The 25096-nt window shown below is 44.7% G+C and overlaps 1 protein-coding gene across 2 annotated transcripts in view; it reads left to right on the forward strand.

Moving 5' to 3' along the window:
* The window catches only part of LOC121549659 (laminin subunit alpha-1-like), an 82833-nt gene that overhangs the window by 43372 nt on the left and 14365 nt on the right, over positions 1-25096 (forward strand). The window contains exons 14-38 of one of the 2 annotated variants that reach the window (XM_041861452.2): positions 505-831; positions 1286-1396; positions 2553-2680; positions 3069-3155; positions 4442-4653; positions 6074-6180; positions 7343-7523; positions 7669-7805; positions 7978-8211; positions 8370-8513; positions 12634-12813; positions 13033-13218; positions 13428-13555; positions 13669-13789; positions 15199-15452; positions 17544-17633; positions 17923-18116; positions 18331-18473; positions 18633-18843; positions 18992-19148; positions 19543-19753; positions 20017-20133; positions 20384-20547; positions 20712-20850; positions 21122-21224. In XM_041861452.2, the coding sequence (XP_041717386.1) occupies positions 505-831; positions 1286-1396; positions 2553-2680; positions 3069-3155; positions 4442-4653; positions 6074-6180; positions 7343-7523; positions 7669-7805; positions 7978-8211; positions 8370-8513; positions 12634-12813; positions 13033-13218; positions 13428-13555; positions 13669-13789; positions 15199-15452; positions 17544-17633; positions 17923-18116; positions 18331-18473; positions 18633-18843; positions 18992-19148; positions 19543-19753; positions 20017-20133; positions 20384-20547; positions 20712-20850; positions 21122-21224 (4066 nt within the window). The remainder of the gene's footprint in view (positions 1-504; positions 832-1285; positions 1397-2552; positions 2681-3068; positions 3156-4441; positions 4654-6073; positions 6181-7342; positions 7524-7668; positions 7806-7977; positions 8212-8369; positions 8514-12633; positions 12814-13032; positions 13219-13427; positions 13556-13668; positions 13790-15198; positions 15453-17543; positions 17634-17922; positions 18117-18330; positions 18474-18632; positions 18844-18991; positions 19149-19542; positions 19754-20016; positions 20134-20383; positions 20548-20711; positions 20851-21121; positions 21225-25096) is intronic. The other variant, XM_041861453.2, reaches the window with a different exon arrangement.

A 25096-nucleotide genomic window follows, 5' to 3' on the forward strand; every position in this document is an offset into this window, starting at 1 on the left:
GAAAGCAAGACTAACTAAAAACCCTTCCCACTGGGCACAGACGTCAGTTCAACTTCTATTTTTTATTTACATTTGGTTGAGTTGTCAACTAACGTGAATTCAACGTGAAATCCCAAAATAAATTCACCATGACATTGGATTTAGGTTCAAAGTTGAGTGAAAAAACAGAATATATTCCCGTATGTTGATGACTTCTTGCAAATCCAATCAGTTTTCCATCTTGATTCAATGTCATCACATTTTTGTTGTTGTTGTTGAAATGACGTGGAAACAATGTTGATTCAAACAGTTTTTGCCCAGTTGGTAGTTTAAACGAAAAACTTCTATCCCCTAGCTCTTCAGTGATTGCAGACCTGAAGGAGTCATATAGATGATTGCAGAATCACCCCGGCCTAAATCTAAAACTATTCTAAAGGGTTGAGTATACCAACCCCTGAACCTACATCAGGTCGTCATTGTAAATCAAAATGTGTTGCTAACGGCCTTGTTTGGATGTGTCCCCAGGGGAACGGGAGGACCCTGCGTCAGACGCCCCCCAGGCAGCTCTTCCTGACGCCCCTGCGTGAGCAGCATGTTGCTGTGGAGCTCTTGCCACAGGGCTTCGTAGACCTGCACACGGGTCAGAGGGTGGACAGGGTCGAGCTGATGACCGCACTGGCCGACGTGGCTGGACTGAGGATCAGAGGTCACCTCAATGCCAGCGCAGAAGGGGCACTCAGGTTGAGCAATGTATCTCTGGACATGGTAGACATCAATTCTGCTAACCCAGTCCAGGCCCGGGACGTGGAGCAGTGTGAGTGCCCCTGGGGCTACTCGGGCATATCCTGTGAGGTAAACACCCAGGTCATGTGACGGTGGCCAGGTTCATACTGTTTACTACTGTAGGTGTCTAGTCAAGTTTGTTAATGATTTGAGCTGCATCCGTTGTAAAAGCAAAGTTCATTATGCTTTTCAGTTGGCTTTGTTAGTTAGAGTTAGAAGAAGAGCATGGTGTTGGCAACAATGTTGTGGGTTCAATTCCAACAAAACCCACATATTTTGAATACGTGTTAACTATGTGTCACTTTAGGTGAACACAACTGCTAAATGATTATGTTATAGTTCTCTTTGTGTTTGTAGTACTGTATGTCTGGATTCAGAGGAGGCTGGTGGGAGGAGCTATAGGAGGACGGGCTCATTGTAATGGCTGGAATAGAATGAACAAAACGGTATCAAACACATCAAACATACTTTGGGTAAAAGCGACCGCTTAATGATGATGTTATTGTTCTCTGTGTGTTTGTAGTACTGTATGTCTGGGTTCTATCGTGTCGGGGGCATCCTGTTCGGAGGCAACTGTCTCCAGTGTGAGTGTAACGACCATGCTAAGGAATGTGACATCAACGGAGTGTGTCTGGTGAGTCCTCTATCTGCCCCATGTCATGTTTAGACAGTGGGGGGTCAGAGAAGTAGATATTTGACCCATAGATATACAATATACTGTATGTAGTCATTCCATACATATGTCAATGAAGTCTGTCTGGCTAGTCACTACTATATGCAGTGGGGGCCATAGACATAGATATATGACACTTAGATATCCCATACATGTACAGCTATGGCTTGTTTGTTAGCTCGAAGCGTGATCTCAACTACTTCCACCACCATCTGTGTAAAATAAGGACGTGGTCTCATCTAGCTGTTTATCTGATCCTATCTCCACTAGATAACCTCTGAACTGGTCAGAGCTTCACTTAGATTTGAGATTTTAGTCATTTAGCAGATGCTCTTATCCAGAGCGACTTACAGTTAGTGAGTGCATGCATTTTTCCTCTCCGTACTTCACAGTTAGAGGCTACACCAATGAGCAAACCCCCAGTAGGAAGCTTCCTGGCTTGAGCTGTGTTTGTTGACAGCCATAATGATGAATCACTCTTCTATGCTGTGTCTGAAATGGCATCCTATTCCCTATGTAGTGCACTACTTTTGGCTAGAGCCTCCATCCTATTCCCTATGTAGTGCACTACTTTTGGCTAGAGCCTCCATCCTATTCCCTATGTTGTGCACTACTTTATAGGGAATAGGGTGCCATCTTGGGCTCTGTTTCAATTGAATTCCTCGCTTTATTGGATGACAAGTTAATGCTGTGTTAGGCGTTTAAATGGCGTGCGGCAAAGCAGTGATTATCCTTTGGCTACTGCCAGGCATCCGTTCGGTCAATGTACTATGTAAATCAAAAGACATGCTAAAGCTAGTAGCTACAACATTCAATTGCATTAGTGAAAATGCTTCACTTTGCGGTTAGGTTTAGCAGCTTGGTGCAGTTAAAGGGATAGTTCACTTTTTAGGAGCTTTATTTTCAACTTACCTAGGGTGTTCATCCAAACAGTTTTTTAAAAATGTGAAATAATCTAAAACTTCAAAAAGTTAACTATCCCTTTAACATGGCAGTGGATGTTGAGACATCCCAATAAATGTTGGTTGCTATGGTGTGTCAATGGCAGCTTAAGGGCATGTGTGTCATGCCAGAAATACGTTTTATCCGGGCACTGTCGCCTTAAATCTTTCCCCAGGACTGTACTCACAATACCACTGGGCCCCACTGTGACCAATGCCTCCACGGTTACTATGGCGACCCCTCTGAGGGCACCCCGGAGGACTGCAGGAGATGCGCTTGCCCGCTGACAGTGGCGACGAACAAGTGAGTGACTGTGCCAACTCTGTGCCAACATGCCATTAATTTAGATTCTAGAACCCCTCTCCATGGCGATAGATGGGTCAAATATGTGTGGACGCTGGGTGGTGGAGAGTATGGCCGATATTGGTTATTGTAGGTTTCATGTCAACAACAGAATGTTTCAACTGTACCAGGTACTTTATTGCTTTATTTAATGACAGGTAGGTTAGCTGTTGTGTGAATTGATTCCAAGCATAAACTTAGTGCTGGTGTTTCTCAATTTTAGGGAGTGGAAGGGGGTGAGATCTCCACTCATACAATATGAAATGCTTAAAGTTTGAGAAAAGCCCTATGCTCTAGCTCTTACTAGTTAATGTGATGTCATCATTCACACTCCTGGTCTCTTCTTCAGTTTCAGCCCCACCTGTGTCCTGGAGGGCCCTGGGCAGGTGACATGTGACCAGTGCCAGCATGGTTACACTGGGACTAAGTGTGAGAGGTATGGAGAGGAAATGTTCTTAAACCTTATCCTGTCAGTTTGACCTTCTCTTCACTTCTTAAACCTGTACTATATAATCAGATACACAGAGCATTCGGAAAGTATTCATACCCCTTGACTTTTTCCACATTTGGATATGTTACCTTAGCATTATTCTAAAATGGTTTAAATTGTATTTTCTTCTTCTCATCAATCTACACACAACACCCCATAATGACAAAGCAAAAACTGGGATGGGGAGCGTCGCTGCACAGTCTGGGCTTTGGCTGGGCCACTCAAGGACATTCAGAGACTTGTCTGAAGCCACTCCTGCATTGTCTTGGCTGTGTGCTTAGGGTATTTGTCCTATTGGAAGGTGAACCTTCGCCCCAGTCTGAGGTCCTGAGCGCTCTGGAGCAGGTTTTCATCAAGGATCTCTCTGTACTTTGCTCCATTCATCTTTCCCTCGATCCTGACTAGTCTCCCAGTCCCTGCCGCTGAAAAACATCCCCACAGCATGATGCTGCCACCACCATGCTTCACCGTAGGGATGGTGCCAGGTTTCCTCCAGATGTGACGCTTGGCATTCAGGCGAAAGAGTTCAATCTTGGTTTCATCAGACCCGAGAATCTTGTTTCTCATGGTCTGAGAGTCTTTTAGGTGCCTTTTGGCAAACTCCAAGCGGGCTGCCATGTGCCTTTTACTGAGGAGTGCCTTCCGTCTGGCCACTCTACCATAAAGGCCTGATTGGTGGAGTGCTGCAGAGATGGTTGGCCTTCTGGAAGGTTCTCCCATCTCCACAGATGAAGTCTGGAGCTCTGTCAGAGTGACCATCGGGTTCTTGGTTACCTCCCTGACCAAGGTCCTTCTCCCCCGAAACATCTTAAGGATGATCAATGGAAACAGGATGCACCTGAGCTCAATTTCGAGTCTCATAACAAAGGGTCTGAATACTTATGTAAATAAGGTAGTTCATTATTTTATTTTTTTATACATTTGCAACAATTTCTAAAAACGTGTTTACGCTTTGTCATTGTGGGGTATAGTGTGTAGATAAAAAATGTATTTAATCCATTTTAGAATAAGGCTGTAACGTAACAAAATGTGGAAAAAGTCAAGGGGTCTGAATACTTTCCGAATGCACTGTATTTCACTTGTACATCTAAACACATAGTAAATATACTTATAACAGTTTACATGGGAAAATTATAAGTGAAACTCAGTTACAATACTTTAATACTAGTCTCAACCATTTAACTAATAGTTTATTGTATTATTTGTTAATCTTCGAACTTTGACTTCTACAGGTGTGCTAACGGTTACCACGGTGACCCGAAGGTGGCGGGCCAGGAGTGTGTGGTGTGTGAGTGTAACGGTAACGTGGACCCCTGGGAGCCGGGCCACTGTGACACCAGCAGCGGTGTGTGTCTGAAGTGTCACAGCCACACCAGCGGAGACCAGTGTGAGAGGTGCGAAGACGGCTACTACGGTGACGCCATCACTGCCAAGAACTGCCAGGGTAAGAGAGCTGTGATGATGACGAGGAAGATGATGAAGATGAGGATTCTTCCACAGATCCCCACACAGTTACATATACACGACAAGCAACATCCCTCACCACCATGTACTGAACATGCTAGTTAACACTGAACTTGCTCATCCATCTAACTGCAGTCGATGATACGTACCGAACTACAACACAGAATGACATAGTGAGAATAGACATGAAATAGACACTTTTGCTCATTTCTGAGTAGCAGTTAGCAAGTCAGGAATGGTGAGTGAAGAACGTGGCCAACCGACCACAGATGAAATCTCAACTTTGACCTATACCTGCTCCCCCCGGCCCCAACATCACGTCTTAGACCTAATCCTAACAATAATGTATGTTATGGGTCAGGACCCATATTCACAAAGCGTCTCGGCGTAGCAGTGCTGATCTGGGATCAGGTTCCACCTTATCCATGTAATCTCATTCATTATGATCTATAAGGTAAGACTGATCCTAGATCAGCACTCCTTTTCTGAGACGCATTGTGAACACAGACCCAGACATGTTACCTCAGGCATTGTGAGGTCAAAGGTCAGGTTAAATCCCTGTCTGAATATGATATGGCATGGCACCAGGCCTCATAGGGAAGCTTATGAACAGCGTATTAATGTCTAATAACCATCACATGAAGCTTTATAATCCCCTTGGCCTTTGGGGGTGTGGCAGGTAGCATAGTGGTTAAGAGCGTTGTGCCAGTAACCGAAAGGTCGCTGGTTCTAATCCCAGAGCCGACTAGGTGAAAAATCTGTTGATGTGCCCTTGAGCAAGGCACTTAACCCTAATTGCTCTTGTAAGTCGCTCTGGATAAGAGCGTCTGCTAAAATGTAAAAATGGGTATGGTAATACTGCAGGCTTCTCATTCCCAGACCTGGTTTTGTGACAATGTCTGCATTCCACAACATTGACAATGCATGTATGTTATGACAATATGAATTTTGTATTCATAGGGAGATATGTGGATGGATTCAGTCATTACCTAGAATGTAACTTATTTTGAGATCAAACACGGTCCAAAATATTGTGATGGATGTGCAATTTTACTTCAGATGTGTGTTTACTTGTCATGAAAGACAACTGTAGAAGAGCTCTTTGTAATGGATAGAGTGACATCTAGGGGAACATCGCAATACTGCAAGTCTTGCGTACCTTCACCCGTTCAGCCTCATTTCACTAAACTTGCTCAAATGTCTGCATAACGTTTATACTACATGAAAAAAATATATATATTCTATCATCAAAATAGAGCTTTGAGAATTGTATGATAATTTTAAAAATATACCTCTCAGGTTACCAGTATTATTTTCAACACAAAATTAGAGCATGAATCCTGGTGTTATAAACATGTACGTTTACAACTATGTTTTACTCCTATTTATCCCCTGTGTAGCTTGTGGTTGCCATGAAAAAGGGTCGTACCTTGGAGTGTGTGACCTCCTTACTGGACGGTGTACCTGCAAACCCAACGTGGTGGGTGAGAAGTGTGACCAGTGTCAGGTATGTAGATTGTATAGCATTCTCTATGTTCAGTTTCATATTATTTTCACAACTTCAAACTCGCATACTATAGGGCCAAGAGTTTTTCTGGCTATATGGTCGAGTCACATGGCCAGTCCCTTCTACCCTCCTAGACTATTTTCCCTGTAATTCCTCCCAACTTCCAACTCCCCACTCCCACACCTCTCCATGGAATGAGTATTTGGAATTTGGAAACGGATACTAAATTACTAACCCTAATCCAGCCCAGTCCATTGGAACACTTAGTTATCAGTGGGTGTCCAAGGTCTCCCGCTTCTCTCCTCCCCGTGTCCTACTTTCCAATAGGACCCCCAGCTGGTCTGAAGGCAGTCCAATGTTTTGGATATATTCATTAGCACGGTCAGATTATCTGTCGGCTCCCTGGCAGAGAAAGGGAGGGAAGGAGGGGGAGATATCTTTAGTTGATTTTTTTTAGGGCAGTAGAGGGGTTTGTTTGGTGGAGGTGGGGGGAGGGGAGCTCTTTGGCTGGGCAGGGGCTGTTCAAATGTAACCAAAAACACATGGATTCAAAACATCTAGAGATGGTTATCTGGAGAAAACAGAGCGCAGTCTTGGCCTTCTCTTTCTCTCAATATGTTAACAAAAAATTACATTCCAATTTGCGGATGTAGAAATTGAGAGATGGGGATGGAAGGGGGTTAGCAGCTTCTCTCTAATCCCAGAATTAGATGCTCTGGCTGGGGTAAATTCTGACCTAAGGCCTGGCTGTCTGGTTCCTGGTTTTCCATTGGGTCCAATTTGGACTGAGAGGTCACAGCTTTGGCAGAGAGGACTGATAGAGACAGACTCCACCAGTAATATTACAGGAGATAGGAGATACTTCCTGCCTGTTCATGTCGATGGTAACTGAGATGATTGGTGACAGTGAGACCCTCTGATTGATAGTGACGATGTCATTAGAAGTGTTACGTCTAATGTCACTTGGCCTCCTGCTATATGCTCTCTATCAAGGATACAGACTCAGAGTAATACACCTTTTTTTTTCTGGATATACTTGTATTGATGTTTTACAGTTTAAGAAAGGTTGAATGAATGATCAAGAGGATTCTCAGAAGGATGGAGTCTGCTGGTTAGTTGATGGAAGTTAGTAACAATTGGTGTTTTCGTCTGTGTTTTCCAGGTGGGCTTCCACGGTCTTCTCAACGGACAGGGGTGCAGAGAATGTAACTGTATCCAGTCAGGATCTGTGTCCACGGCCTGTGAGGAAGATGGGCGGTGCCAATGCATCCCAGGGGTGGCGGGGGACAAGTGTGACCGCTGTCACCATGGTTACTTTAACTACCAGGGCAGCGGCTGTACACGTAAGGCCACAAACATTACCCAAACTTTAACAGACATTTACATTTGAGTTTCATTCTGATCTGAACTGATCATAGTGCTCTCTCCACCCCACTCTCTCTCTCTCTCTCTCTCTCTCTCTCGTTCTCTCTCTCCTCCCCCATTCAGAGTGTGAGTGTGCCCACACCCATGGCAACTGTAACGCGACGACAGGCGAGTGTATCTGTCCTCCCTACACCAGAGGAGAGAAGTGTGAGCTGTGTGAAGAAGGTCACTGGGGTCACGACACTGTGACAGGCTGTAAGGTAAAACCCACCTCTCCTACTGGAAATGTATACGCCTTTATAAGGCCTACATATCCCTACATTGACTCTTTTAATGCCTACATAGATGCTTCATAAGTTATAAATGTAATAAGCAAATTCATATAACATAAAAGTTGTTCATTAAAGCTCATCTTTGCCCCTTTGTTCCTAGTCATGTGACTGCAGTGAGGCGGGCAGCTCTGCCACCCAGTGTGGCATCACAAACGGGCAGTGCCAGTGCCGCTCTGAGTTTGCCGGGCAGAACTGTGACCGCTGCGCCATGGGCTACAGGGGCTACCCAGAATGCACGGTGTGCAACTGCAATACCAACGGCACCAGAGAGGAGTTCTGTGATGAGGAACTGGGCGTGTGCAGCTGTGAGGCCCCAGGGAACTGTGTGTGCAAGGTACTTAAACTGCTGGTGAAATTGGTTGAGTGAACAAACAGTAATCTTGTATCATATGATGGAATATCATATCTGTTATGGCCTATGATAGTGTTGTGTTTTATTGTGTCCGTACGAAGTATGTTGTCTGTTTAAATTAATTGGTCTCTGGTTGCCAGGACAACGTGGGCGGAGGTGGCTGTGATGAGTGTAAGAAGGGAACCTTCGGCCTATCTGGTTCTAACCCGGCCGGCTGCAGCCCCTGCTTCTGTTTCGGGGTCTCCTCAGACTGTGAGGAGCTGGGTGGGATGGTCCGGGTGCTGGTGAGTACAGTCCACTTATCCAAACCCTCATCATCCAGGGGTCTGTTCAGTGAGTTGAAACATTCAGAACACTACAGATAGAGATGTAAGGAATAAACCCACTGGGCACAGACGTCAGTTCAACGTCTAGTTTTGATTTACAGCTAATGTGAATTCAACGTGAAATCAACAAAAAAGGTCACCATGTCATTGGATTTAGGTTCAAAGTTGGGTGAAAAAATATGAAATGCCGTTGATTACTTTTTGCAAATCCAATCAGTTTTCCACGTTGATTCAATGTCATCACATAGATCTTTTGGGTTGAAATAATGTGGAAACAATGTTGATTCAACCAGTTTTTGCCCAGTGGGGAGCTATCACTACACTATTTGCCATGACAGATGAATATGTCTGTTCGGCACAATGCATTTTCTACCTGAATGTTCTGTAATTTTTGTTTTCCATTGAAAAACGTTTTAAAACGTGTGCCAGCTACTGAATATTACCCTGGTTTCCTGTTTTAGTCCCGCCCATCTGCTTCCTGTTCAGATGGGTGGCTATGCTAACAGGGTTGAGAAACTGTCCGCCATTGTCTGAAGGGGTTGAGCGGCCATCATTCTGCCATTTTCTAAACAAAAGACTTAAAATTCTTTCTAGTCGCTGTCTGGAATGGCAATACCTTTGTTTAGTGATACAACAACAATACTGTATAATATCTTGGCTTCTATTTGTCTGGTTTATGTCAGAATCATCTTCTCTGTCTTGTTTATAACCTCGTTAGCCAAGAAGCAACCGGCATGTCAAATCTAACAATGTATCATGCTTAGAGCCTGGAGTTTTTCCTGAAAATGCGTCATGACCAGGAAGATATCATCTATAAGCTATTTCCGAGTTCAAAGCTCTTTGGTCAGGTGTATCCAGATGTTTTGGCCCATACTAATTCTTCAGCTGTACACTATCTCATCTGTCTGGATGAAGAACAAACTCTTTATCCTCACCACATCAGTCACTGGCTTCATCAATAAGTGCATCGATGACGTCGTCCCAACAGTGACTGTACGTACATACCCCAACCAGAAGCCATGGATTACAGGCAACATCCGCACTGAGCTAAAGGGTAGAGCCGCCGCTTTCAAGGAGCGGGACTCTAACCCGGAAGCGTATTTAAAAAAAAAACATTTTTAGTCATTTAGCAGACGCTCTTATCCAGAGCGATTTACAGTAGCAATTAGGGTTAAGTGCCTTGCTCAAGGGCACATCGACAGATTTTTCACCTAGTCGGCTCGGGGATTAGAACCAGCGACCTTTCGGTTACTGGCACGACGCTCTTACCCACTAAGCTACCTATGCCCTCCGACAAACCATCAAACAGGCAAAGCATCAATACAGGACTAAGATCGACTCGTACTACACCGGCTCCGACACTCGTCGGATGTGGCAGGGCTTGCAAACTATTACAGACTACAAAGGGAAGCACAGTCGCGAGCTGCCCAGTGACACGAGCCTACCAGACGAGCTAAATTACTTCTATGCTCACTTCGAGGCAAGTAACACTGAAACATGCATGAGAGCATCAGCTGTTCCGGACGACTGTGTGATCACGCTCTCCGTAGCCGATGTGAGTAAGACCTTTAAACAGGTCAACATTCACAAGGCCGCAGGGCCAGACGGATTACCAGGACATGTACTCCGAGCATGCGCTGACCAACTGGCAAGTGTTTTCACTGACATTTTCAACCTGTCCCTGGCCAAGTCTGTAATACCTACGTTTCAAGCAGACCACCATAGTCCCTGTGCCCAAGAACACTAAGATAACCTGCCTAAATGACTACCGACCCGTAGCACTCACATCTGTAGCCATTAAGTGCTTTGAAAGGCTGGTCATGGCTCACATCAACACCATTATCCCAGAAACCCTAGACCCACTCCAATTTGCATACCGCCCCAATAGATCCACAGATGATGCAATCTCTATTGCGCTCCACACTGCCCTTTCACACCTGGACAAAAGGAACACCTATGTGAGAATACTATTCATTGACTACAGCTCAGTGTTCAACACCATAGTGCCCTCAAAGCTCATAACTAAGCTAAGGACCCTGGGACTAAACACCTCCCTCTGCAACTGGATCCTGGACTTCCTGATGGGCCGCCCCCAGGTGGTAAGGGTAGGTAACAACACATATATCAGCCATCTGATTACAATGAAGAGCAAGATGTGCCGCTCTGTTCTGGGCCAGCTGCAGCTTAACTAGGTATTTCTCAGCAGCGCTTGACCACATGGCTGGACAATAATCAAGATAAGACAAAACTAGAGCCTGCAGGACTTGCTTTGTGGAGTGTTGTGTCAAAAAAGCAGAGCATCTCTTTATTACGGACAGACCTCTCCCTATCTTTACAACCATTAAATCTATATCACATCTGCCACGCTGATCCTCAACACGTGGGCCCCTCAGGGGTGCGCGCTCAGTCCCCTCCTGTACTCCCTGTTCACTCATGACTGCATGGCCAGGCACGACTCCAACACCATCATTAAGTTTGCCGATGACACAACAGTTGTAGGCCTGATCACCGACAACGACGAGACAGCCTATAGGGAGGTCAGAGACCTGGCCGTGTGGTGCCAGGATAACAACCTCTCCCTCAACGTGATCAAGACAAAGGAGATGATTGTGGACTACAGGGAAAAAAGAGGACTGAGCACGCCCCCATTCTCATCGACGGGGCTGTAGTGGAGCAGGTTGAGAGATTCAAGTTCCTTGGTGTCCACATCACCAACAAACTAACATGGTCCAACCATACCAAGACAGTCGCGAAGAGGGCACGACAAAACCTATTCCCCTTAAGGAGACTGAAAATATTTGGCATGGGTCCTCAGATCCTCAAAAGATTCAACAGCTGCACCATCGAGAGCATCTTGACTGGTTGCATCACTGACTGGTATGGCAACTGCTCGGCCTCCGACCGCAAGGCACTGCAGAGGGTAGTGCGTACGGCCCAGTATATCACTGTGGCCAAGCTTCCTGCCATCCAGGGCCTCTATACCAGGCGGTGTCAGAGGAAGGCCCTTAAAATTGTCAAAGATTACAGTTCTCTCTGCTACCGCACGGCAAGCGGTACCGGAGCGCCTAGTCTAGGTCCAAGAGGCTTCTAAACAGCTTCTACCCCCAAGCCATAAGACTCCTGAACATCTAATCAAATGGCTACCCAGACTATTTGCATTTTTTTTTTTCGCTGCTGCTACTCTCTGTTTATTATCTATGCATAGACACTTTAATAGCTCTAACTACATGTACATATTACCTCAATTACCTCGACTAACCGGTGCCCCCGCACATTGACTCGGTACCGGTACCCCCTGTATTTAGCCTCGCTATTGTTATTTTTACTGCTGCTCTTTAATTATTTGTTACTTTTATTTCGTATTATTTTATATAGTATTTTTTTGTGATTTTATGGGGGGTATTCTTTCTTAAAACTGCATTTTTGGTTAAGTAATAATTTCACTATAAGGTCTACTACTGTCACGATCGTCGGGTACAGAGGACCAAGGCGCAGCGTGAAAGGTGAACATATTTATTAAATAATGATAACACGAACAAAACAACAAACGATAACGTGACGTCCTCGGTCTAACACAAACCACACTGGAACAAGATCCCACAAACACTGTGGGAAAACTGGCTGCTTAAGTATGGTTCCCAATCAGAGACAACAAGCAACAGCTGATACACGTTGCCTCTGATTGAGAACCACACTGGCCAACATAGAAATACAAAACTAGAACAAAAACAAATGAAAACTCACACCCTGGCTCAACATACTAGAGTCCCCAGAGCCAGGGCGTGACAACTACACCTGTTGTATTCGGCACATGTGACAAATAAAATGTGATTTGATTTGATTAGTCGCTGAATGCTCCCAATTAGCTTCATTTTAATTGGGCACAATAGAGAGGAAATAAAATGCCCAGAAAGATGCCCAACAGGATGCCCATCTTAGTGATGCCACGTACGGTGCCTGCTGCTCGCAGCCTGGTGCCCGGCTCAAGGATGCACGTGCCCTGTGTAGCATTTAGCTATGTGTGTGTTTTGTCTATACACACACTCATGCGTTTGTGTGTATCTATCTGTTCATACAGATCACACTGGGCTCTGACCCAGAGCTGCTTCGTGTGGTCAGTCAGAGTGACTTCCAGGGCAGTGTGGAGGGGGTCTACTACCAGACCCCAGACATGCTGCTGGACACCAGGGAGATAGAGAGCACCAGCCTGGCTGGACCCTACTACTGGAGGCTTCCCAAACACTACCAGGGAAACAAGGTACACTACACCTCACATCACTGTTACCTCATGAAGTGACTATATGAGACTTCAGGCCTGGGTTCCAATAGCATTTGTGTTCTTTCATATAGCTGCAGTTGACTGAGCTTGCCTGGTGCAATGGAACCAATGGAATAGTCACAAAAGTGCAAACCCTTTTCAATTGGTACTCCAAAAATCTAAAATACTAACACATCCTTTCTTGTCTTCTCTTTCTAGTTGTTGTCATACGGAGGGAAGCTATCCTACGTGGTGGCATTCCATGCTCTGGACGGGGCCGGCCTGGCCAACAACGAGCCCCAGGTCCTGATGAGGGGGGGTCATCTGAGGAAGCAGGTCATCTACATAGACATGCCTGCCCCCGACAACGGGGTAAAAACCCGTCAGGACGTCCCACTGACCGAGGTAAGAAGGAGACCAGAAACAAGGCCTAAAGCTGAAGTAGTTTGACTATCTGGGGTTCGAACCCAAATGTCCTGCATGCTAAAATAATGTGTTATCTGGCTGAGCTAAAGCCTACAAAATCCTACTAATAATATAACTAATAATAAAATAATAATACAAATAATATATTACAATATAACTAATATAATGCTTTGATTTCTCTTGAGCAGCACAAGTGGAAGTATTTCAACTCTGTGTCGGAGAAAGCTGTGAGTCACTCGGACTTCATGGCGGTCCTGAGCAACATCGAGTACATCACCATCAAAGCCTCTTACGGTACAAGGCTACAGCAGAGCAGGTTAGCACACACACACACACACACACACACACACACACACACACACACATACTATGTTTGTGTCAACACTATAAAGTGACTATCATATCAATCTTGTCATTGTCTTTCGTTAGAATCTCCAATATCACTATGGATACAGCCCTAGAGGCGGAGGAGGGGTTGAAGGGTATGGAGGTGGCATGTCTGATCGAGACGTGTGTGTGTCCAGCTGGCTACGCTGGACTGTCCTGCCAGGTCAGACTGCTTTGAGACAGTTTTTCACATCTCTCTTGGGGTTGCACGATCGATCGCCTGTGATTTGACAGACATCTTATCTTGTTATCCACAATTTCTTCCCTCAACACCAGTCTTTCTTCCATTGTAGCGATAGCCTGTAATTTCCATATACACTATATATACAAAAGTAGGTGGACACCCCTTCAAATTAGTGGATTCGGCTATTTCAGCCACCCCTGTTGCTGACAGGTGTATAAAATCGAGCACACAGCCATGCAATCTCCATAGACAAACATTGGCAGTAGAATGGCCTTACTGAAGAGCTCAGTGACTTTCAATGTGGCAGTGTCATAGGATGCCACCTTTCCAACAAGTCAGTTCGTCAAATTTCTGCCCTGCTAGAGCTGCCCTGGTCAACTGTAAGTCCTGTTATTGTGAAGTGGAAATATCTAGGAGCAACAACGGCTCAGCCGCGAAGCGGTAGTTCCACACAAGCTCACAGAATGGGACCGGCGAGTGCTGAAGTGTGTTGTCCTCGGTTGCAACACTTACTACAGAGCTCCAAACTGCCTCTGGAAGTAACATCAGCACAATAACTGTTCGTCGGGAGCTTCATGAAATGGGTTTCCATGGCCGAGCAGCCTAAGATTACCATGCGCAATGCCAAGCGTCGGCTGGAGTGGTGTAAAGCTCGCCGCCATTGGACTCTGGAGCAGTAGAAACGCGTTCTCTGGAGTGATGAATCACGCTTCACCATCTGGCAGTTCAACGTACGAATCTGGGTTTGGCGGGTGCCAGGATAACTCTACCTGCCCCAATGCATAGTGCCAACTGTAAAGTTTAGTGGAGGAGGAATAATGATCTGGGTCTGTTTTTCATGGTTCGGTCTAGGCCCCTTAGCTCCAATGAAGGGAAATGTAAACGCTACAGCATACAATGACATTCTAGATGATTCTGTGCTTCCAAATTTGTGACAACAGTTTGGGGAAGGCCCTTTCCTGTTTCAGCATAACAATGCCCCGTGCACAAAGCAAGGTCCATACAGGAAATTGTTTATTGAGATCGGTGTGGAAGAACTTGACTGGCCTGCACAGAGCCCTGACCTCAACCCCATCGAACACCTTTGGGATGAATTGAAACGCCTACTGTGAGCCAGGCCTAATCGCCCAACATCAGTGCCCGACCTCACTAATGCTCTTGTGGCTGAATGGAAGCAAGTCCCAGCAGCAATGTTCCAACATTTAGTGGAAAACCTTCCCAGAAGAGTGGAGGCTGTTATAGCAGCAAAGGGGGGACCAACTCCATATTAATGCCCATGATTTTGGAATGAGATGTTAAGACAAGCAGGTATCCACATACTTTTGGCCATGTAGTGTATGTTCTGGATTGTGGTGTTGTCCATTGATGTTAACTTGTGTTGTGTGTAGGAGTGTGCCCCTGGCTACTACCGCCAACCAGTGACTGAGCTGAACAGCGGGAAGAGACCGCTGATCCAGCCGTGTGTGCCCTGCCGTTGTAACAACCACAGCCAGGCCTGCGACCTGGACACGGGAGAATGCCTGAGCTGCCAACACAACACGGCAGGGGAGCACTGTAGCGTGTGTTCCTCAGGGTACTATGGGAACGTGAAAGGCTCCATCAGTGACTGCTCGCTGTGTGCCTGCCCCCTCAAAGAGAACAGGTACCTGTCTCACTCTCCTCTCAGCCACACGTGTTCTGATAAGTGAGGTGTTCTTGAGTTTAAATGTCTCATTCCACACATACAGTTGAAGTCGGAAGTTTACATACACTTAGGTTGGAGTCATTAAAACTAGTTTTTCAACCACTCCACAAATTTCTTGTTAACAAACTATAGTTTTGGCAAGTCGGTTAGGACATCTACTTTGTGCATGACACAAGTCGTTTACAGACAGATTATTTCACTTATAATTCACTGTATCACAATTCCAGTGGGTCAGAAGTTTACATACACTAAGTTGACTGTGGCTTTAAACAGCTTGGCAAGTTCCAGAAAATATGTCATGGTTTTAGAAGCTTCTGATAGGCTAATTGACATCATTTTAGTTAATTGGAGGTGTAACTGTGGATGTATTTCAAGGACTACCTTCAAACTTACTGCCTCTTTGCTTGACATCATGGGAAAATCAAAAGAAATCAGCCAAGACCTCAGAAAATTGTAGACCTCCACAAGTCTGGTTCATCCTTGAGAGCAATTTCCAAACGCCTGAAGGTACCACGTTCATCTGTACAAACAATAGTACGAAGTATAAACACCATGGGACCAGGCAGCTGTCATACCGCTCAGGAAGGAGACGCGTTCTGTCTCCTAGAGATGAACGTACTTTGGTGCGAAAAGTGCAAACAGCAAAGGACCTTGTGAAGATGCTGGAGGAAACAGGTACAAAAGTATCTATATCCACAGTAAAACAAGTCCTATATCGACATAACCTGAAAGGCCGCTCAGCAAGGAAGAAGCCACTGCTCCATAACTGCAATATAAAAAAGCCAGACTACGGTTTGCAACTGCACATGGGGACAAAGATCGTACTTTTTGGATAAATGTCCTCTGGTCTGATGAAACGAAAATAGAACTGTTTGGCCATAATGACCATCGTTATGTTTGGAGGAAAAAGGGGGTCCCTTGCAAGCTGAAGAACACCATCCCAACCGTGAAGCACGGCGGTGGAAGCATCATGCTGTGGGGGTGCTTTGCTGCAGGAGGGACTGGTGCACTTCACAAAATAGATGGCATCATGAGGAAGGAAAATTATGTGGATATATTGAAGCAACCTCTCAAGACATCAGTCAGGAAGTTAAAGCTTGGTCGCAAATGGGTCTTCCAAATGGACAATGACCCCAAGCATACTTCCAAAGTTGTGCCAAAATGGCTTAAGGACAACAAAGTCAAGGTATTGGAGTGGCCATCACAAAGCCCTGACCTCAATCCTATAGAACATTTGTGGGCAGAACTGAAAAAGCGTGTGCGAGCAAGGAGGCCTACAAACCTGACTCAGTTACACCAGCTCTGTCAGGAGGAATGGGCCAAAATTCACGCAACTTATCGTGGGAAGCTTGTAGAAGGCTACCTGAAACATTTGACCCAAGTTAAACAATTTAAAGGCAATGCTACCAAATACTAATTGAGTGTATGTAAACTTCTGACCCACTGGGAATAATAATAATAAGCCATTTAGCAGACATTTTTATCCAAAGCGACTTACAGTCACGTGTGCATACATTTTTGTGTATGGGTGGTCCCGGGGATCGAACCCACTACCTTGGTGTTACAAGTGCCGTGCTCTACCAGCTGAGCTATGTAAACTTGGAATGTGATGAAAGAAATAAAAGCTGAAATAAATCATTCTCTCTACTATTATTCTGACATTTCACATTCTTAAAATAAAGTGGTGATCCTAACTGACCTAAGACAGGGAATTTTTACAAGGATTAAATGTCAGGTATTGTGAAAAACTTAGTTTAAATGTATTTGGCTAAGGTGTATGTAAACTTCAACTTCAACTGTAGTATATTTTAAAGAGATTAATACACACATATTGATTACACATTATTGTAAAGAGCACATATTCTATCTCATAAGAAAATGGGTTTTCCTTAGAATGCTGAAGCTAATTTGGTCTATAGTGGAGGGGGATTCAGTGAATGGGTGTCCTCTGATAATAAAGGCTTTAGCCAGCAGAGGGCAGTGAGGAGATATAGTAGTCTCTATAACACTGTCTGACCTAGTGGATGACTGTGTACTGTTGTGTGTCAGCTTCAGTCCTACCTGTGCTCTAGAGGGAGTGATGGGAGACTTCCGCTGTAACGCCTGCAAGCCCGGCTATGAGGGGCGCTACTGTGAGAGGTAAGAGAGTATTACAGTGTCACCTGTTGGATCTCAAGCGTTTCGTTAGATACCATCAATACACCTCTGACTAAGACAACCGTTTTATTCTCTCTCTCTGTTTCTTTCTTTCTTTCTCTCTCTCTTTCTCTCTCTCTCTCTCTCTCTCTCTCTCTCTCTCTCTCTCTCTCTCTCTCTCTCTCTCTCTCTCTCTCTCTCTCTCTCTCTCTCTCTCTCTCTCCCTCGCTTCCTCTATCTTTCTATTCCATTATTTCTCCCTCTCACTGTTTCTTCCCGCCCCCTCTCTCAGGTGTGCAGTGGGTTACTATGGGAACCCGTCAGCTTCAGGTGGGAAGTGTGAGGTGTGTCAGTGTAGTACTGCAGGGTCTCTCCATACAGCATGTGACTCACTGACGGGTCAGTGTGAATGTAAGGCTGGGGTCAGGGGACACCTGTGTGACCAGTGCGAGGCGAGACACGTCCTGGACGGGGACCAGTGTGTCTGTGAGTATCCTACTCTTTGATTTGTGCAGGGCTTACCATTATATGCTTACCATTATACTTAGATGCTTATAAGGGCATGTCTGCACACACGTAACCATGCTCACTTACTCGCAGACATACACACACACACACACACACACACACACACACAGACACTCTCACACACACACACACACACACACACACAAATAACTGCAACTCCCCCTACCCTCAGCGTGTGATGATGAGTGTACCAGGGTGCTCCTGGATGACCTGGATGCAGTAGAGCGCTCCTTCCTGTCTGTCAACCTGACCGGGGTCATCCTGTCCCCCTACAGCACACTGGTCAACCTGGAGAACGACACGCGAGAGGTCAAGGTAAAAGAGGGGTCATATTATACCTCTCTGTCCAGGAGGTCTTGAACTCATCTTTTGAATCCCCTGCCTCCTGCCTTGTCTTCAGTTCAGAAGTACTCAGTACACATTCAATGAGAGAAAGACTGTTGTAAAACACTTATGTCTTCATTTCTCTCCTAGTCTCTGATGTCTACGGATAGGAGCCCAGCCTATCACCTGACCAGGGATGAGGAGGACTTGACAAACCTCACCCAGGACATAGACGGACTGCTACAGAAGGCTACGGGTGTGTCTGCTGATGGAGATGAAGTGGCCCGGTCCACAGAGAACAGCATTACCCAGGGGGCCGAGCTTCTGGAGTACATCAACACCATTCAGACTGCCATACAAGGTGCTGCCACAGGACATCATGCTATATAAAAATGGTTCCATAGCTAAAGGGGTCAAAAATGTTCCTTGTTTCCTTGTTGATGCTGTTTCCATTTATTTTTAGACAAGCTGTTAACCTCTAAGCCCTTCCCTCTCTGTGATTGGCTAAGCCCTGGCGGAGGAAGCTGGCCGTCTGAACAGGACAGACAACGTGGAGATGAACGAGGCTAAGAGCAAGCGGCTAGTGAAGCAGGTGGCGACCATGTTGGAAAACATCAGAGCGTTCGACTTAGCCCAGGCCAACGCCAGCGCCTCTACAGAACTCAGGTTGGTTAGCCGTATAAGGTGCCGATTTTATATAGGCTACCCTTTCTGGATCCAATCTCATACTATCTGCACTTAGAAGTCAACTGTTAATACCACCTAACTAGAACAGCTCTGTAGGCTCTAAGTAACACTGTTCCTTGTTGTACTACAGTGATTGATTATACTGTAACACTGCTCTGGGCTCTATTGGTTTAGTAAGGTTGTATTAGAGTGTAGTTACTAGACTATAGTACATGAATGGGTATAGCTGACTAACCCTCTTGTGTTATGTGTGTACTATAGTTGAAGTGACTGTAGTGTACTGTATTCTAACCCTCTTGTGTTATGTGTGTACTATAGTTGAAGTGACTGTAGTGTACTGTATTCTAACCCTCCTGTGTTATGTGTACTGCAGTGCTGCCAAGGCTCTCCTCCAGAGGGTGCAGAAGGACCTCCAGCAGCCCCAGGGGACGCTAGAGTCCCAGACCCTCAACATCTCCACCAGTTTGACCCAACACCACCAGCAGCTAGAGGGCGCCCAGGCCCTTCTGAACACAGCCAGGGAGAACAACAACCACACACACACCCTGCTGGGGAGCGTCAACACCAATCTGGGACAGTACCAGGTCAGTACACTTAGTGTTCTCACAATACCCAAGCACTTTACATGTAGTAAGAGTTTGCCATTACTGTTGACATGTGTCGAAGGCCAAATCATATCTGGTCACTTTTAGTCAAATGTAGGCGTATACATGTAAAATGTAGTCAAAATGTAGGTTGTGAAGTTAATTGATTTAGATGTTCACTCATTTTCAAACATCTTAGCTGTATAGGGGCAATGCATTTCTCCAATAGAAGTATTTAGTCTGTCGTCTCTGCGCGTGTGTAGGGACTGAAGCAGAATGTGAGCCGGCTGAACCAGACAGCAGAAACCCAACTGGAGGAGACTCAGGACATCCTGGCTGATGCTGTCAATCTAGCAGAGGACATGGGCAACATCACCTCTGTTAGTCACACCATAACACCATATTACCACCAAATCCATATCAAACACATGTTGTACGTCAGAATCAATAACTTTATTTGTTGATTTAAACGTTATATTCCAAGGAAGTCAGTAGAGATTGTACACATTTTTTTAAGGAAACCTGGCCAGTGTAAAAAAAAAAAAACGACATTTTGGGAAAATGCTGTTTAGCTAACAGAATCTGTTTATTTAGCTAACTGTTTATTTTGGTTATGTGCGACTTGTAAAGCAGCTGGAGGGGGCCAAGCACCAGCTGGAGCAGTGGAACCCCATGTTGAGGAAGCATGTGGACGCTCTGGTGATGGAGCTGAGGGAGCAAGACGTTCTGGAGCTGGTCTACAAGGCTGAAGACCACGCCCAGGAACTCAGCAAGAAGGCCCAGGCTCTGCAGAGGTGTGTGTGGCGGCGGGAACTTCTACATATGTACCCTTTCAAAGGGGTTTACGGGTATTTCAAAATGCCTCGCCATCACAAACATTAGGTCATTGAAATAGGACTAAATATCTATATTTAGTCCATCCATGTACATCAGCCTAACCTCATCCTCCTGTATGTAGCTCTCTAGCGGAGGGGATGAATACCACTCTGAACGTCACCAGTGCAGCGCATGCCAATTCTAACATCAGAGCTAACGTCCAGCCTGCAGAGGAGATGGCTAACCTAGCCAACCTGACTGCTGCTATGGCCCTCAATATGGTGAGTCACCGCTCATTTAGTGTCCATTCACTATTCATATCAGACCATGGAATAACTAGACTGGTCCCAGATCTGTTTGGGCTGTCCTGCCAACTCCTATGGTCGTTGTGATGCCGAACACCATAGGAGTTGGAAATGACAGCACAAACAGATCTGGGATCAGGCTAGAGAACTACTCTACTACACTGGATATGAAGTGTGCTGTGGGTCAGAAACCTGAAAACTATAGTAGTGTCGTAAATAACTCTCTCACTCTCTGTGTTGACTGTAGACTGTCCAGCATGAGGAGTCACTAACTGATCTGGGATCTGAGGCTGTGCAGCGTAGTGCTAAGATACTGGCTGAGAGTCTGGCCATGAACAACAGCACTGAGGGTGAGTTGGAGCACACACACACACAGTCTTGTATAACTAACCCATTCAGTCCCATTCAAAATCCAATCTAACCCTAAACCTAATCCTAAACCTAACCCTAACCTCAAAATCCTATTTTCCCAATCCATAACCCTAACCCCTAACCCTTCAAAATCCAATTTTTCCCAATCCATAAACCTAACCCTAAACCTATCCCTAACCCTAACACAGTCTTGTATAACTAACCCATTCAGTCCCATTCAAAATCCAATCTAACCCTAAACCTAATCCTAAACCTAACCCTAACCTCAAAATCCTATTTTCCCAATCCATAACCCTAACCCTAACCCTTCAAAATCCAATTTTCCCAATCCATAAACCTAACCCTAAACCTATCCCTAACCCTAACACAGTCTTGTATAACTAACCCCTTCAGTCCCATTCAAAATCCTATTTTCCCAATCCATAACCCTAACCCTAACCTCAAAATCCTATTTTCCCAATCCATAAACCGAACCCTAAAACTAACCCTAACACAGTCTTGTATAACTAACCCATTCAGTCCCATTCAAAATCATATTTTCCCAATCCATAACCCTAACCCTAACCCTAACCTCAAAATCCCATTTTCCCAATCCATAAACCATAACCCTAACCCTTCAAAATCCTATTTTCCCAATCATAAACCCTGAACCTAACCCTAACCCTAACCTCAAAATCCTATTTTCCCAATCCATAAACCCTAACCCTAACCCTTCAAAATCCTATTTTCCCAATCCATAAACCTAACCCTAAACCTATCCCTAACCCTAACACAGTCTTGTATAACTAACCCATTCAGTCCCATTCAAAATCCTATTTTCCCAATCCATAAACCCTAAACCTAACCCTTCAAAATCCTATTTTCCCAATCATAAACCCTAAACCTAACCCTAACCCTAACACAGTCTTGTATAACTAACCCATTCAGTCCCATTCAAAATCCTATTTTCCCAATCCATAACCCCACCCCTAACCCTACCCTAACCTCAAAATCATATTTTCCCAATCTATAACCCTAACCCTAAACCTAACCCTAACCTCAAAATCCTATTTTCCCAATCCATAAACCTAACCCTAAACCTAACCCTAGCGCCTAACCCTAACCTAAAAATCCTATTTTCCCAATCCATAAACCCTAACCCTAACCTCAAAATCCTATTTTCCCAATCCATAACCCTAACCCTAAACCTAACCCTAGCGCCTAACCCTAACCCGTCAAAATCCTATTTCCCCAATCCATAAACCTAACCCTAACCCTTCAAAATCCTATTTTCCCAATCCATAAACCTAACCGTAACCTCAAAATCATATTTTCCCAATCCATAAACTTAACCCTAACCCTTCAAAATCCTATTTTCCCAATCATAAACCCTAAACCTAACTCTAACCCTAACACAGTCTTGTATAACTAACCCATTCAGTCCCATTCAAAATCCTATTTTCCCAATCAATTTCCCTAACCCTAAACCTAACCCTAGCGTCTAACCCTACCCCTTCAATATCCTATTTTCCCAATCCATAAACCTAACCCTAACCCTAACCTAAAAATCCTATTTTCCCAATCCATAAACCTAACCCTAAACCTAACCCTAACCCATTCAGTCCCATTCAAAATCCTATTTTCCCAATCCATAACCCTAACCCTAAACCTAACCCTAGCGTCTAACCCTAACCCTAAACCTAACTTTAGCGCCTAACCCTAACCCATTCAGTCCCATTCAAAATCCTATTTTCCCAATCACTAAACCTACCCTAAACCTAACCCTAGCGCCTAACCCTAACCCATTCAGTCCTATTCAAAATCCTATTTTCCCAATCCATAAACCCTAACCCATTCAGTCCCATTCAAAATCCTATTTTCCCAATCCATAAACTTAATCCTAACCCATTCAGTCCCATTCAAAATCCTATTTTCCCTAAACCTAACCCTAGCGTCTAACCCTAACCCATTCAGTCCCATTCAAAATCCTATTTTTCCAATCCATTACCCTAACCCTAAACCTAACGCTAGCGCCTAACCCTACCCCTTCAATATCCTATTTTCCCAATCCATAAACCTAACCCTAACCTAAAAATCCTATTTTCCCAATCCATATACCTAACCCTAAACCTAAACCTAGCGCCTAACCCTAACCCTAAACCTAACCCTAGCGCCTAACCCTAACCCATTCAATCCCATTCAAAATCCTATTTTGCCAATCCATAAACCCTAACCCTAACCCATTCAGTCCAATTCAAAATCCTATTTTCCCAATCCATGAATCTAAACCTAACCCTAACCCATTCAGTCCCATTCAAAATCCTATTTTCCCAATCCATAAACCTAACCCTAATCCATTCAGTCCCATTCAAAATCCTATTTTCCCAATCACTAAACCTAACCCTAAACCTAACCCTAGCGCCTAACCCTAACCCTAACGCATTCAGTCCTATTCAAAATCCTATTTTCCCAATCATAAACCCTGAACCTAACCCTAGCGCCTAACCCTAACCCTAACCCTAACCCATTCAGTCCTATTCAAAATCCTATTTTCCCAATCCATAACCCCTAACCCATTCAGTCCTATTCAAAATCATATTTTCCTAATCCATAACCCTAACCTTAATCATAAACCCTAAACCTAACCCTAGCGCCTAACCCTAACCCATTCAGTCCCATTCAAAATCCTATTTTCCCAATCCATAAACTTAACCCTAACCCATTCAGTCCCATTCAAAATCCTATTTTCCCAATCCATAAACCTAACCCTAAACCTAACCCTAACCCATTCAGTCCCATTCAAAATCCTATTTTCCCAATCCATAAACCTAACCCTAACCCATTCAGTCCCATTAAAAATCCTATTTTCCCAACTCTTAAACCTAACCCTAAACCTAACCCTAGCGTCTAACCCTAACCCATTCAGTCCCATTCAAAATCCTATTTTCCCAATCCATAACCCTAACCATAAACCTAACCCTAGCGCCTAACCCTACCCCTTCAATATCCTATTTTCCCAATCCATAAACCTAACCCTAAACCTAACCCTAACCCATTCAGTCCCATTCAAAATCCTATTTTCCCAATCCATAAACCTAACCCTAAACCTAACTCTAGGGTCTAACCCTAACCCATTCAGTCCCATTCAAAATCCTATTTTCCCAATCCATAACCCTAACCCTAAACCTAAACCTAGCGCCTAACCCTACCCCTTCAATGTCCTATTTTCCCAATCCATAAACCTAACCCTAACCTAAAAATCCTATTTTCCCAATCCATAAACCTAACCCTAAACCTAACCCTAGCGCCTAACCCTAACCCTAAACCTAACCCTAGCGCCTAACCCTAACCCATTCAGTCCCATTCAAAATCCTATTTTCCCAATCACTAAACCTAATCCTAAACCTAACCCTAGCGCCTAACCCTAACCCTTTCAGTCCTATTCAAAATCCTATTTTCCCAATCATAAACCCTGAACCTAACCCTAGCGCCTAACCCTAACCCATTCAGTCCCATTCAAAATCCTATTTTCCCAATCCATAAACCTAACCCTAAACCTAACCCTAATCCATTCAGTCCCATTCAAAATCCTATTTTCCCAATCCATAAACCTAACCCTAAACCTAACCCTAACGCCTAACCCTAACCCATTCAGTCCCATTCAAAATCCTATTTTCCCAATCCATAAACTTAACCCTAACCCATTCAGTCCCATTCAAAATCCTATTTTCCCAATCCATAAACCTAACCCTAAACCTAACCCTAACGCCTAACCCTAACCCATTCAGTCCCATTCAAAATCCTATTTTCCCAATCCATAAACCTAACCCTAAACCTAACCCTAACGCCTAACCCTAACCCATTCAGTCCC

Source organism: Coregonus clupeaformis, chromosome 34 (assembly GCF_020615455.1).
Source record: "Coregonus clupeaformis isolate EN_2021a chromosome 34, ASM2061545v1, whole genome shotgun sequence".
Lineage (NCBI taxonomy): Eukaryota > Metazoa > Chordata > Actinopteri > Salmoniformes > Salmonidae > Coregonus > Coregonus clupeaformis.